Source organism: Phocoena sinus, chromosome 10 (genome assembly GCF_008692025.1).
Source record: "Phocoena sinus isolate mPhoSin1 chromosome 10, mPhoSin1.pri, whole genome shotgun sequence".
In the NCBI taxonomy this organism is placed as follows: domain Eukaryota; kingdom Metazoa; phylum Chordata; class Mammalia; order Artiodactyla; family Phocoenidae; genus Phocoena; species Phocoena sinus.
This window is the reverse complement of record NC_045772.1, coordinates 100,823,280-100,838,658: the sequence shown is the minus strand read 5'-3', so window position 1 is coordinate 100,838,658 and position 15,379 is coordinate 100,823,280. Positions and strand designations below refer to the sequence as shown.

General features: G+C 40.0%; 1 protein-coding gene across 9 annotated transcripts in view; it reads right to left on the bottom strand.

Annotated features, from left to right (window-relative positions):
• Positions 1–15,379, bottom strand: part of ERC1 (ELKS/RAB6-interacting/CAST family member 1) — a 391,788-nt gene that overhangs the window by 268,540 nt on the left and 107,869 nt on the right. For all 9 annotated transcript variants that reach the window (XM_032647173.1, XM_032647178.1, XM_032647182.1 and 6 more), the window contains exon 8: positions 6,207–6,374. In XM_032647173.1, coding sequence (XP_032503064.1) covers positions 6,207–6,374 — 168 coding nt within the window. The remainder of the gene's footprint in view (positions 1–6,206; positions 6,375–15,379) is intronic.

Sequence of the window (15,379 nt, the reverse complement as noted above, 5' to 3'; positions counted from 1 at the left end):
TTAGGGTGCAAGTGAGACACCAAAAACCATGCAGACGTTAAAAACAATGAGATAAAGCTACGTATAAAAAGACACAAAAATATGTTTATTTTTAAAGGAATAAAAAAGTATGATCCCACTTGTCTGTTTTAAAAAAGGTGTGTAATATACGTATGCCTATATATGCACAGATATTTTATAGAAGAGTATACAAATAATTATTAACAAGTTACATCTCTAAGGAGCTGCACTGAGAGGGTCAAAGGATGAGAAAAGATAAGTTCATTTCATATGTTTTTGTACTTCTTGAATTTTTTTTTTACTTTGAACATATATTACTTTCATAACTTAAAACTAGCTAATTTTTTAATCCACATTGTCATTTCTTAGTGTCTTTTCTTTAACTGAGGTATAACTGACATGTAACATTGTGTAGTTTCAGGTGTACAACATAATGATTCAGTATTTGTATATACTGCAAAATATCACCACAATTAAGTCTAATTAACATCTGTTACCATATATCGTTATGAAATTTCTTTTCCTGTGGTGAGAACTTCTGAGATCTACTCTCTTAGCCACTTTCAAACATGCAGTACAGTACTGTTAACTATATTTAGTCACCATGCCATATGTAACATCACCAGGACCTATTTATTTTATAACTGCAAGTTTGCACCCTTTGACCCCCTTCTTAGTGCATTAAAATCTAGATTTTAAAACAGTTGAGTACATTTACTCAATATTTCAAATATTTCAAAACGAATATATTTCAAATATACTAGTGATTCTACATTATGCATAAAAATTAGACAAAAAAAGTTTCAGAGGCTAAACTTTTACAATGATTGTACAACTCTCTCCCCCAAAGTATACTTCAGAATTATTTTTTCTATTAAAAAAATAATTGTGGGCACACTAGAAGTTAGTAGCAAAGTTACAGCAACAATCTACAGTGGGAATAACCCAGGGATTTACAGCAAGCCAAAACATTAATACACATTGACCAAGAAAAAAAAAATACTCAAGTGTATAACAAGTTTTGCAAAGCTAATGTGTTTCAAAGTTCCCAATTAAAAAGCAATATAGGGACTTCCCTGGTGGTCCACTGGTTAAGAATCCACCTTCCAGTGCAGGGTACACGGGTTCAATCCCTGGTCAGGGGAATAAGATCCCACGTGCCAGGGGGCAACTAAGCCCACGCACCTCAACTAGAGAGCCCGTGTGCTGCAAACTACAGAGCCCATGCGCCACAACTAGAGAGAGAAAACCCACATGCCACAACTAGAGGGAAGCCCGCGCGCCGCAACGAAAAGCTTGTGCGCACGACAAAAGGTTCCCTATGCTGCAACTAAGACCTGCCGCAGTCAAAAACAAACGAACAAACAAAAAGCAATATAGGGGAAGTTTCTACAAGCGAAACATAGTCTAACCATATATCCAGCCATCATGCTCCTAGGTATTTACCCAAATGAGTTAAAAACTTGTGCCCACACAAAAACCTGTATGTGAATGTTTATAGCAGCTTTATTCATAATTGATAAAAATTGGAAGCAACCAAGATGTCCTTCTGCAGGTAATTACATAAACAAACTGTAGTACATCAGACAACAGAATATTATTCAGCGATAAAAAGAAATGAGTTATCAAGCCATGAAATGAAATGGAGGAATTTTAAATGCATATAGTAAGTAAAAGAAACAAGTCCTGGAAAGGGTGCATACTCTATGATTCCAAATACATGACATTCTGGAAAAGGCAAAACTATAACCAGTAAAAACATCCGTGGTAGCGAGCTGGGAGAGAGGTGAACAGGTAGAACACAGAGATCTTTAGGGCAGTGACGATACTCTGTATGACTCTGTAATGGTGGATCCATGTCATTATACATTCGGCAAAACCCACAGAACTGTACAAGACAAAGAGTGAAACCTACTGTAAGCTACAGACTTTAGTTAATAACAATGTACCAATATCGGTTCATCAATTTTAACAAATGCACCACACCAATGCAAGATGTTAATAACGGGAAACTGTGCGCAGGGAATAAATGGGAAAATGCCCTAAAAATAAAGCCTGTTAATTTAAGAAGAAGAAGAAGAAAGCAATAGAGGGCATCTCAAAGGCATAGGGAAGGGAAGAGCCCAGCGGAAGGTGCTCGGCTGGGGGTTGTAGTTAACGTGGGACAAAACCAGGTGACAAGCAAGGAGGAAGGGGGAAGGGCCGCACCACAGCACACAGAGCGCTCGTGTGGCCAGGGAGGGCTGCTGGTCCCATGCTCCTCTTGGGGAACTCACAGCGAGCCATTTGTTTGTGTTCTCCACACTCACGCATTCTTCAAGTCTTGGTAACTGGAACATTTCTCTCTCCCGGCTCAGAAACGATCAGTGGAAAAGGAACCAAAACAAGTACCTCATTATGTGTCAAGATTAACCTGGGAAAACTGTGGGCTGTTGACTGAACTGCTTCTCTTAATCGGCTGGTGCTCTAGCTTTAAAAGTTCCCAGGAGACAACCTGAAATCCAGAATCTTCTCAGAACAGAAAAGAGTGGGGGAAATTCTGAATACATCATCAAACAGTAAGAGCCTCAAGCCTTTGGAAAGAGCCCAAAGGCCAAAAGCAAGACCTGTAGAGCTCTGTCCACACTGGTGGGTAACCTGATGGTTATCTAACAAATTCAGCATGTGTCTACCAGAGTTCCAGAAGAGTGAGAACCTTGAGATTCGTCTGAGTTAGAACAACCTTTGATTACAGCTGAGTCACCTCCGTGTTCTTAATACAAGTAAGACCTGGGGTCTTTTCACTGTGTCTATTCATGTGATATATGTCGCCCTCCAGTGTGAAATGGAAGGATGCCCTTGTTCTGTGGGGAAGACAACTGTGGAAGAAGGAGCTATGAGTACGGAGAGAGCCACCTAGAATGCCCCCTCCAAACCCGTCAGCAGAAGGCCTCTTCCTGGGGGCCTCTAAGAGATCCTGAATGCTGCAGAAACCCCAGAGGCTTGGGATCTGGGACCTTCCAGGAACTCAAGATCTCTCTTGCTGAGGTCCTTTCCATCATCACATGGACCAAAGTCTTCACCAAAGCCTTTGTGCTTCTCACTGTCTTCCTTACCAGGAAGCTCCACATGCCAACCAACTATCTCACTGGCTCCCTGGCCAAGACCAATCTTCTCGGCTTTCATCTTGGTCATAGCCATCTGCATCACATATACCATCACCCACACCTGGAACTTTGGCCAAATCCTATGTGACATCTGGCTGTCCTTTGGAATCACGTGCTGTGTGCATCTCTGCATCACTGCTGTGGACGGGTACTGGCCATCACCAACATCCTGTAGTTCAATGAACGCCAGATACGCGGCCTCCACAGTCACCATCGTCTGGGCCATTTCATCTCCATCCTGTCGCTCTTCTCCCAGATCTCCTACATGATCTACTCCACAGATGGTGCCTTCTACATCCTGTCCGTGTGGCTCATCACCTTTCACACGGCCTCCTGAAGCCACCATATCACCACAGCCCAGCTCATCAGAGTTCACTCTACTCCCTCAACCCCCAGTCTCGCACTCAGCCAGCTCCCCTCTGTCAACCACCTGAAAATCAAGCTTTTGCTCATAGAATCCTGGAGCAAGAGGATGTCTGCACCTCAAGAAAGGAAAGCCGTAATACAAATAATTATAGCTCTCTTGAGAACCTTTAACTGCCTCTAAACTTACTGTGTCTTTTTGTTTATTTTATGTGGATCCAAAAATTAAAGTTATTTCTATTTTATCAGCAAACAATGGTCCAGGAAACACATCACGAACATTGAGTCTAATGATGTTAGTACAGTAACTCCTACAACAAAATAAGCAGGCAGAACATAAAGGCTCTAAGCACTGAAAATGACAGTTCTAGAGGCATTATCTTAAAAGAAGCAGTAATAATCTAAACCAGTTTTGAAAGTAACTGTGCTACCTATTTGATAACTGTTTTTAAGACAAATCAAAGTCTATAACATGACAAATTAGTGAGGCAGCTAGTGTACTAAAAAGAGCACAATTACCGGCCCTCTAGAGCCTACTCCACTGGCCCTCCACAGCGAAAGGCAAAGAGACTAGACAAAGCATAATACATGTTATATTTGTATGATGCCCTGTAGTGTCACAAAGCTTGAACACATACTACTGTCTAATCCTCCCAACAGGGAAGTTGTTGTCATGGGAAAAGCTGCATTTTGGAATAAGACCAACCTTGTGACAAAACCTGAAGCTACCACTTTTTTAGCTAAACAGATTTGTACAAATTTGAACCTCCCTTATTATGTAATATGTCTGGGACTTTGTTGGTTTGGGGCTTGTTTTTGTTTTGGGGGCAGGAAAGGGGAGCATGCGAGAACGGATACCAAGGTGTAAAAGTGTTTTATTAGTGAGCACTGAAATAACTTAATGGATTGGGACTAACACTTTTCTATTTCCTTTAAGAAATGGGAGAAGATAGTTCAGAGTACATTTTGTGAAAATTCTGTTTTAGCTGTATCTCTAAGCATGTATACCATACGTTGATACAGATTAATGTAAAATATATTTCTTATTATGTGTCATGGCCTAAAAATTTAGCCACTGATTATAACAGAGCAGTCAAGATCTAAAATCCACTAGCAGAAAGTTGCAAGGATTAAACAAGATTACAGATATAAAGTGGTAACATAAGTGCTGCCACTCTATTTTTACAAACTATGATTATTCCAGGATGATGAGGTGCTATTTCTAACTTCAAACCCCTGTTCACAATTATGAAAAACTTTTTTTAATGTTTATCTAGTTAAAAATAAGATGTGCATTACTTTCAAACAACCTTTGGGTTCTAACCAATGTACTTGTGACTTGGCAAAATCCACCAACATTACAAATGCATATCCTTTCACCCAGCAATTCTACTTTAAGTAATTTACCTAGAAATATACTTCACTTATGAATGAACTAAACATGCACATTTTTAAAATGCAGCATCATTTTACATAACAGCAGAAACTTTAAGCAGACTGTCCACCAGTGGAAACCTTGTAATAAACCATAGCACATCCGCACAGTGCTGTTGGTAACAATGAAGAAGCCCCGGAAGAAGTTTCAAAATACATTAATGGGAAAAAAAGGAAAGCAAAGGGAAATAAAGGAATGGTAACACCTGTGTTTAGAGAAACATTTTTGCTTTATATGGATTGTGCATAAAATGTTCATGGAAGAACACAGAAAGAGGTAAACAGAAAAAAAGAGAATATGTATCTGCCTGTGTAAACTGTGTATGTAAACTGTGCCTGGAAGCGTATACAAGAAACCGGTAAGGGGAAGTGAGCAGTGGGGGGTAAGGTGAGAAGAACACATGTATAAAAATGTAAAACAAAGTAGCATCCACTAATAAGATACTACAGTCACTTATCTAGAGTGATCAAATTTTTATGTTTACTCATTGAAAGCAAATGAAAACCAAATTAATAGAGGACAACTATTGAACATGGTCCTCTATACACAAAAGAAAAGCTGAATTTGAGGTTTAGAGAAGAGAGTTTTATTCCTGGGCTATTGTTAGAGCTTAAAAATAAACTGGGACAATGTCAAATATTTCTGATCTATCCCCTCAGTGGAGAAGAACAATAAATACCAGTGTCTATATAACTATTACCTCAAAGGTACCCTTTAATTTAGCTAAAAGGGGGAGGGGAAGACAATTATTAGTACTTTCCTTATTTATTACAGCGTTAGCCTCTTTCCAGTTATGATTAAGGTAAAATAGGAAAGAAAGTCTTCCTTTCCTTGACGTATGTAGATTAGATGTCATTATAGTAGCATGTGTTTCTATTCAAAATTGCAGTCTTGCGAGAATCCCGGCCCACGTGCTACACTAATTCATGGCCCTACAGCTGCCGTACGAGACAGAAGATTCGGAGAGGCAGAAGAACGCCCATGCGAATACTCTGGCAATTCACAAGGCACTCTTCAGAGACAGCAGCATGGAAAATACTACTGAAGATACCAAACAGTGTTTACTTCGAAAGTTTAAAAACTGAACGTACAGAACAGTTTCCACAATCTACCTCCTGCAGCAATGGTTTCAATTACGACCTGCGAAAATATAAACAGAGGAACGAGAGAGAGGCTCTGACAGCACTTAGGCACAACTCAGTGGCAGGAGCGAGGACGTGGGTCTGATGCGGGGCCCTGGGCTCACAACACCTGCACCTCACCTTCTTCTGAAGGACATTAACTTTCCGCTCCTTCACATCCAGCATGTCCTTGAGGTCATGGATCTCTCCAGCTTGTGTCCCCTTCTCCTCAGCCATGTCCTGGATTTGTTTTGTCTTCTTATTCAGCATGGTTTCCTTCTCTTCCAAACGCAACCGCAGAGCGTCCACCTGATATAACATTTTTACAGATGATTAATTGAAAAGGGACGTAATTCCCTCCAAACAGATGAGTACAGTCGCCTAAATGATACTTTATAGTAAACTTTCATTAGCATCAAATAAAATACCACTCTAAATACAACTGTGACTATTTAGAAATGAAACCCTAAAATTTTGTGAGCACTGCCGTAATAAAATAAAATGTACATCCGTTAAATTAAGGTGTAATCAAAATAAATAGATCTGAATAACGGGGACAAAACTGGAGAATTTATATAAAGGGGTTGAGCTTTGCTACTTCTATAAAAGTGGTATAATCTATTATGTTTCTCAAATTTTAGAATCATATGGAGGATTTAAACAGAATGCCAGGCCAAGCCACGAGTTTCTAATTTGGCAGGGCTGGGGCTCAAGAATCAGTATTTCTAACAGGTTCCCAAGTGATGCTACACTACTTTAGAAAATCCAAAATTAGAAAGAAAACCGTAAGCGTCACCAAACATGACACCTGCTGTACCAGAGAATACAATCTAGCTGCAGCTGACAATCCCATAATGCACTTAGAGATCTGTAAGGCAAAGCAAGGTCTACTTTCAGATGTCAAGACTAGTCAGCTAAAGCTTGGTATCCAGGTACCTTTATCACCAAAGTTTAATACCATCCATTAGATATAACTTTAAAATAATCAGAAATCTAATATAAGTACTTATTTTTTCTTCCACTTTTGAGATATATCTGACATACAGCACTGTGTAAGTTTAAAGTGTACAGCATAATTTGACTTCCATGCATCATGAAGTGATTATCACAGTAAGTTTTGTGAACATCCATTGTCTCATACAGATACAAAATTAAAGAAATAGAAAACAACCTTTTCCTCGTGAGGAGAACTCTTAGAATTTTCTCCCTTAATGACTTTCACATACAACACACAGCTGTGCTTATTATCTTTATCCTGTTGTGCACCGCACCCCTAGTACTTTTTTTTTTTTTTTTTTTTTTGGTGCGGTATGCGGGCCTCTCGCTGCTGTGGCCTCTCCCGTCGTGGAGCACAGGCTCCGGACGTGCAGGCTCAGCGGCCACGGCTCACGGGCCTGGCCGCTCCGTGGCACGTGGGATCCTCCCGGACCGGGGCACGAACCCATGTCCCCTGCATTGGCAGGTGGACTCTCAACCACTGCGCCACCAGGGAAGCCCCCTAGTACTTATTTACGTGATATCTGGACGTTTGTACCTTTTGACTGTCTTCATCCAATCTCCCCTCCCCTGATTCCTCACCTCTGGTAACCACATATCTGGTCTCTTGTTCTGAGTCTGTTTGTTTTTCAAGTATAACTGACCTACAGCCCTATGTTACTTCCTGAAACACAGCAGTGTAAGTTGATGTTACTATACATCTCAAAAAGTCTATTACAATACGTCACCACACAATAATATTCCACAGTTACTGACTGTATTCCCCACACTGTACATTCCATCCCCTTGACTCATTTATTTTGTAGCTGTAAGTCTGTCCCTCTTAATCTCCCTCACCTATTTCTTTCCTCTCCCCATCCTCCTCTCCTCTGGCAACTACCTGTTTGTTCTCTATACCTATAATTCTGTTTCAGTTTTGCTATGTTTGTTCATTTGCTTTTGTAGATCCCACATATATGCAAAATCACACAGTATTTGGCTTTCTCTGTCTGGCTTACTTCACTTAGTACAATGTCCTCAAGGCCCATCCATGTTGTCACAAACAGCAGGATTTCCTTCTTTCTCATGGCTGCATAATAATATACACATACACAGACAACATCATCTTTATCCATTCATCCACTGATGGACACTTACGTTGCTTCCATATCTTGGTTCATTAATGCTGTAATGAACATAGGGGTGTATGTATCTCTTATAATTAGTGGTTTTGTTTTCTTCAGATAAATACCCCAGAGTGAACTGCTGGATCATACAGCAGTTCTACTTTTAATTTTTTGAGGAATCTCCATAGTGTTTTCCATAGTGGCTGCACCAACTTACATTCCTACCAACAGTGCACAAGGATTCCCTTTTCTCCACAGACCACAGACTCACCAACACTTGTTATTTGTGGTCTTTTGGATAATAGCCACTCTGACAGGTGTGAGGTGATATCTCATTGTCGTTTTGATTTGCATTTCCCTGATGATTAGTGATGTTGAGCATCTTTTCATGTGCCTGTTGGCCATCTGTATGTCTTCTTTGGAAAAATGTCTACTCAGATCCTCTGCCCATTCTTTAATCAAGTTTTTTTTTTTTTATGTTGAATTGTATGAGTTCTTTGTATGTTTTGGATGTTAACCCCTTACTGAATATATTATCTGCAAATATCTCCTCCAATTCAGTAGGTAGTCTTTTTGTTTTGTTAATAGTTTCCTTTGCTGCGCAAAAACTTTGTAGTTTGATGTGGTCCCACTTGTTTAGTTTTGCCTGTTTCCCTTGCCTGAGGAGACATATCCAAAAAAAATTACTAAGACTGATGTTGAAGAGGGTACTGCCTATATTTTCTTCTAGAAGTTTTATGGTTTCAGGTCTCACATTTAAGTCTTTAATCCATTTTGGTTTTTCGGTTATTTTTTTAAATTAATTTATTTATTTTTGACTGCATTGGGTCTTCGTTGCTGCACGTGGGCTTTCTCTAGCTGCGGCGAGTGAGGGCTACTCTTTGTTGTGGTGTGCGGGTTTCTTATTGTGATAGCTTCTCTTGTTGTGGAGCACACACTCTAGGCACACAGGCTTCAGCAGTTGTGGTGCACGGGCTTAGTTGCTCTGTGGCATGTGGGATCTTCCTGGACCAGGGCTCAAACCCGTGTCCCCTGCATTGACAGGTGGATTCTTAACCACTGTGCCACCAAGAAAGTCCTTTTAATCCATTTTGAACTTGTTTTTGTGCATGGTGTGAGAGAGCAGTCCAGTTTCGTTATTTTTCACGTAGCCGCCCAGTTTTCCCAACACCGTTTGTTGAAGAAGCTGTCTTTTCCCCACTGTATATTCTTGGCCCTTTGTCATAGATTAATTGCCCATATAAATGTGGATGCGTTTCTGGGCTCTCTATTATATGCCATTGATCCATGTATCCATTTTTGTGCCAGTACCATACTGTTTTGATTACTGTAGCTTTATAATATAGTTTGAAATCAGGGAGCATGATATCTCCAGCTTTGTTCTTCTCTCAAGACTGTTTGGCTATTTAGGGCCTTCTGCATTTCCATACAAACTTTAGAATTATTCTAGTTCTATAAAGAATGCCATTGGCATTTTGTACTTATTTTAAAATCTATTCACAGCAAATTTCACTAAACATACTCACACACCAAATTCTTTTGTTTTTTTTGCTTTCCCACTAAGGATTTATAATTCAGCAAATAGTTACACATTTGATTACAGAAAAACAGGGAGGTGGGTTTCTTTCTGTTCAACAAAAATATAACATGAGTCATACATGCAAGCCACTTATGAAATTTTTAATTTTCTAGCAGCCACATTAAAAAGTGATAAAGGAAGAGGTAAAATTAATTTTAATAATATATTTTATTTAATCTAATATATATACACATTATTGTCATTTCAAACCTATAGTCTATATAAAAAAACTATTAATAAGCTATTTTACATTTGTTTCGTACTAAGTCTTCAAAGCCCAATGCATACTGTAATTGACACTTGTGTCACATCTCAATTTGGACTTGCCATGTTTCAAGTGCTCAACAGCCACGTGTGGCTGGTGGCTACCACACTGACAGCGCACACCTAAGATAACAAGTATGTTTCTACAGAATATCTTTAATCTTGAACTTGTACTATATTATTTTTCCTGTCTGAATGTAGAATAACCCACAAAGAAAAAATAGGTCGGACTTCCCTGGTGGCACAGTGGTTAAGAATCCGCCTGCCAATGCACGGGACATGGGCTCGAGCCCTGGTCCAGGAAATTCCCACATGCCGCAGAGCAACTAAGCCCGTGTGCCACAACTACTGAGCCTGCGCTCTAGAGCCCGCAAGCCACAGCTACTGAGCCCGTGTGCCACAACTACTGAAGCCTGTGTGCCTAGAGCCCATGGTCCGCAACGAGAAGCCACTGCAATAAGAAGCCTGCGTACCGCAACAAAGTAGCCCCCGCTCGCCACAACTAGAGAAAGCCCACGTGCAGCAACGAAGACCCAACGCAGCCCAACAATTAATTAATTAATTATTTTTAAAAATAGGTAATATGGGTAATGCCTCACAGAGAGAATACCAAAACATCAGGAAATATTATTATATCATGACTGTATTATTACATCAATAACATACTGAAACTATATTATATCAAAACAGTAAGGCGTCTGAGAGCCAGTACTGTATGTCTAGTGGCACTTACTGCTCACTAAGTATTGTGGGAAATTTCCTAGGAGACCAGTCTCATTTGGGACTGATATAGATAAGCCATCATGTACTTACAAATTACGTCGGACCATGCTGGAGAGGAAAAACATGTAAATAAACAACATTTCATTCTGCTAAACTGTATTTCTCTCAACCACTTCAATGCCACCAGTCTCACCAAGCCAGAAATTGGGGAAGCCGTCTTTTCAGGTCCCATTTATAATTCGTCAGCACAAGTTCCACTGCCCCCTCAATAAACACTCTTGCACCTCTAATTTTCCTCTATTCTACTTTAATTAATGATACAGGGTAAACCTTATTATGTTCTGGAAAGGTCCACCTAAGAACTTTCAAACTCTGAAAATCTTATTTCTGAAACACGGTTCTTTCCTTTCGTCTATGCCCACTAAATCTACTCTTTGTCCAAAGTATAACCTCTGATCTATCATCCCTAACTTTTTGTTATTAACCTCCATTCTGGTTTTGTTTGTTTTTCTCCCAGCCTGAACAATCATTTCAAATACAGCCTCACATCATCTTTTTTTTTTCCAGTCATGTTTATTTTTACAAACCTTTACTTCTGTATTAAACAGTTTTCTTCATTCTACCCTCAGACTTCTGACCCTTCCTGCACATGGTCCTGTATATGCTTGCCAACCACATACACAGTATATCAAAAGTCCTCAGAATTCTATTCTCAAGCATCGTATTTCCTTCCCTTGTATTTTCCCTGTGGGAAATTTCAATTTCCCATGGTAACCGGCAAAACTGGTACTCTGAGAGGAAAGCAGACCCAAGATCTCAAAGCTAAAAATAAGTGATAGAGCATGGATTTAAGATTAAATGGTCTGTCTTCAGACCCTAAGCTCTTAACCACCAATTCTGTAAGATTTCATATATGTAAAATTCTACAAAATGCAAACTAATTTCAGTAACAGAAAGCAGACCAAGGGTTGCCTGGATATGAGGGAGGAAGTGGGGAGGAGTGAAGAATATCAGGGAGAGGCAGAAGACAGGGGTTACAAAGAGGTACAAGAAAACTCTGGGGACAGTGTTCTTTATCTTGACTGTGCCATTGGTTTCAGAGGTGTGTGTCAAAACTTACCAAATTGTACATTTTGAATATATGCAGTTTATTTGATGTCAATAAATTTGATTTTTTTAAGTAAGCAAAATTAGAAAGCACGGTATTAGAACAGGAATAAACCAACAGACGTTTGCCACAGAAATGCGAGCCCAGACACACACACTCACACCATTTAGTGACCCATACACATATAGACAGAGGTGACACTGTAATCAGTGAGGAAAGGACAGAGTATCTGATAAACCGTTTTTAGACAACTGGCTACCCATACTGAGGGAGGGGGGAAGAACCCTGACTCATATCATACACAAAAATGAATTCTAGATGAATTAAAGCTTTATATATAAAAAGCAAATCTTTAAAACTTTTAGAGAGAAAGATACTTTTTACGTATCTTTTAAGACAGGGCAGCATGGAAGGATTTTTTTTTTTTTTTTTAAGACCCAGAAAGGATACATCATAAAGAAAAAATACTGGTAAGGCCAACTACGTTAAAATTAAAAACGCCTACACGCCATTTACCATATTAAAATGTTTTAGTATTTTACCTATATTTTAAGTGCCTGAAATGGTTCTTAGTAAAAATACTACTAAGGAAAATAGAGGCATATTTATACTAGTTTTTTTATTTTTTTATTTTATTTATTTTTATTTTTGGCTGTGTTGGGTCTTCGCTGCTGTGCACGGGCTTTCTCTAGTTACGGCGAGCAGGGGCTACTCCTCGTTGCAGTGTGCGGGCTTTTCATTGTAGTGGCTTCTCTTGTTGCGGAGCATGGGCTCCAGGCGCACGGGATTCAGCAGTTTTGGCACGCAGGCTCAGGAGCTGTGGCTCGCGAGCTCTAGAGAGCAGGCTCAGTAGTTGTGGCTCACGGACTCTGTTGCTCCACGGCATGTGGGATCTTCCTGGACCAGGGATCGAAGCCATGTCCCCTGTATTGGCAGGCAGATTCTTAACCACTGCGCCACCAGGGAAGTCCCTACACTAGCTTTTTAAAATGTTGATATTTTGTCAACTGGTCAAAATTAAATATGACGCTATACTGAACTTCAATTTTCAAAATGTATAACCATTTACAATCACTCCAAAAAAATTAAATACCTAGGTGTAAATCTAACAAAACATGTATAGGCTCTGTATGCTGAAAATTACAAACGGCTAATGAAAGCAACTGAAGAAGATCTAAATGAGTTCTTCCCATGAATAGTATATGAAATGGAAACTTGACATGTGTAAAGATAGCCAATCTACTTAAATTTTTCCTCAAAGATGAGGAAAAGGAAAAGATTACTCAGCAGTGACAAAAACGAAAGTATTTTACTGACAAACAGTAGAACTGCAATAAGCCAAGCCCAGCGAATCCAAAAGATGTTACATCACAAATTTCCAGCTTGGGTACCTGAATTCAGCACTAGAGAGCTCAGAGCAAGAATTAAAATCCAATGCAGAACAAAGATGGAATACATGATCACCACTGAGTTCTCCAATGGTCCTTTCTAAAGTGCAAGGTGACAAAATTCCTTAAGTTACCCACAGTTTTCCTTCATCTACGTATTAAAATCAGAAACACTCCACTATGCAAAGGAGGGAAAAAGGTCCAGAAGGGAAATGTCAGAACAGACTGAATATTTATTCAACAGGGAGAAGAGAACTGCCACCACAGAGCGAAGATGCTTGTGAATAGGAAATTCAACGACCAGGCTGTCGAGATGCCAGAAGAACTCACTGACCCTTATCCACCTGGCGTTTGCCGAGGCTCAGCTCCAGCCCGCCTACATGGCTACTAGTCCCATCTGACAGTAACAGATGTGGTTCCTATTAGTGAACCCATTACGGGGCATCCATCAGTCAGGGCGAGTCAAGAGGGAGCTCCTTGAACCCTCTGACCCGCTGCACAGTTAAAGAGGTCAAAGTCTTAGAAAGTACACATGCCAGAAATCTAAAAATAAATAAATCTCATGCCAAGTCATTTCTACCTAATTCCTACATTCTAATTTGTATTCTGCATACTATATATTCCACCTCTAATATGTATTCTATATATTCCAATAACCACAAGCAAAAAAAACAAAGCAACTCACCTTAAAAACATTTTACCCAATACCCCTGAAATACACTATTAAATTCTTATTGCAGAAGTCAAAAGCCCAGACATTTAAACCTGTAGGTAAGCAGGAAAGCGTCCCTCATCGCTTCTAAATGTTTCTCATTCTGATGGGACCAATGTCTCAGGATAATAACTGTGAGGCCTCATATTTGTTGCTTCCTTACCAAAAGTACCCAGATGCCCCAGCTGCACTTTTACGTTAGATCCCTGACTCTGCTAAGCGACCTGGAAACGGGCCTGCACTAACCACTCATAAATACCCGCATGCCGATTTGAGGGGATGTCAGGTATGAGACCCACAAGAATTGGTGACTGAAAAAGGTAAAGAATAAAAACTCTTGTTATAAACATACAAACCTTTGGTGTTATTGCAGTGGGAAATGCAGGTGTTGACACTAAAAATATTTCATATCACAAATATTAGCCACAGAAACTACCCAAGCCCACAGCCTAATTACTAAGTGATCTTTTCTTTTTTTATATAAATTTATTTATTATTTATTTTTGGCTGCATCGGGTCTTTGTTGCTGCGCGGCTTTCTCTAGCTGCATCAAGCGGGGGCTACTCTTCGTTGTGCAGCTCGGGCTCTAGGTGCGCAGGCTTCAGTACTTGTGGCTCGTGGGCTCTAGAGCACAGGCTCAGTAGTTGTGGCGCATGGGCTGAGTTGCTCCACGGCATGCGGGATCTTCCCAGACCAGGGCTCGAACCCATGTCCCCCGCATTGGCAGGCGGATTCTTAACCACTGTGCCACCAGGGAAGCCCTACTAAGTGATCTTCTCAATTCAAATCACCTGTGTACACTTTTTCTTGGTCTGCTTTTTCATGCAATGCAGAATTTAAATGGGCTTGTCTGGAGATCTGAGATAAAAATAACCACAAAAACCACTTTGCTACTACTAGATTAACTGCTCTGAATTCTACACTGATCTTTTGGTTTGGTGTGAACTAAATTCAGAGTATAATTTTGCATGAGGTCCGTATTTTGCAAACCACAAAACACGTATTCAGGAAAACCCCTCAGAGACTAGTAGGACACACAGTCATCACCCTAACACCATTCTCGGCAGGAGGAATAAGACTTTGTTTATTCACATCAACTGAGCTGGAGGCACAGCATCTAACCAGCTTGCCAAGCACCAAGGTCTGTGGCAAACAGGTTATATGCCAACTTCAACAAAATCAGAAGGTTTTTCCTCCACAAGACTTTCTCTACCAATGGACACGAACAGAAAAATGGCTACATTGCTGTTTTGGCCTTTTACTTCTGATCACAAAAGTATTAGTTATCTCAACCCACCTTAACCTTCTTTTGTTTTACATCAATAAACAGATCTACCTAAGAGCACACTAGCACTAGTAACTGCATGCCAGTAACAATGGCATGTTTCCTATAATTCCTCTTTTGCAATTATATGACTCACTGCCTTTCTAACTCTCT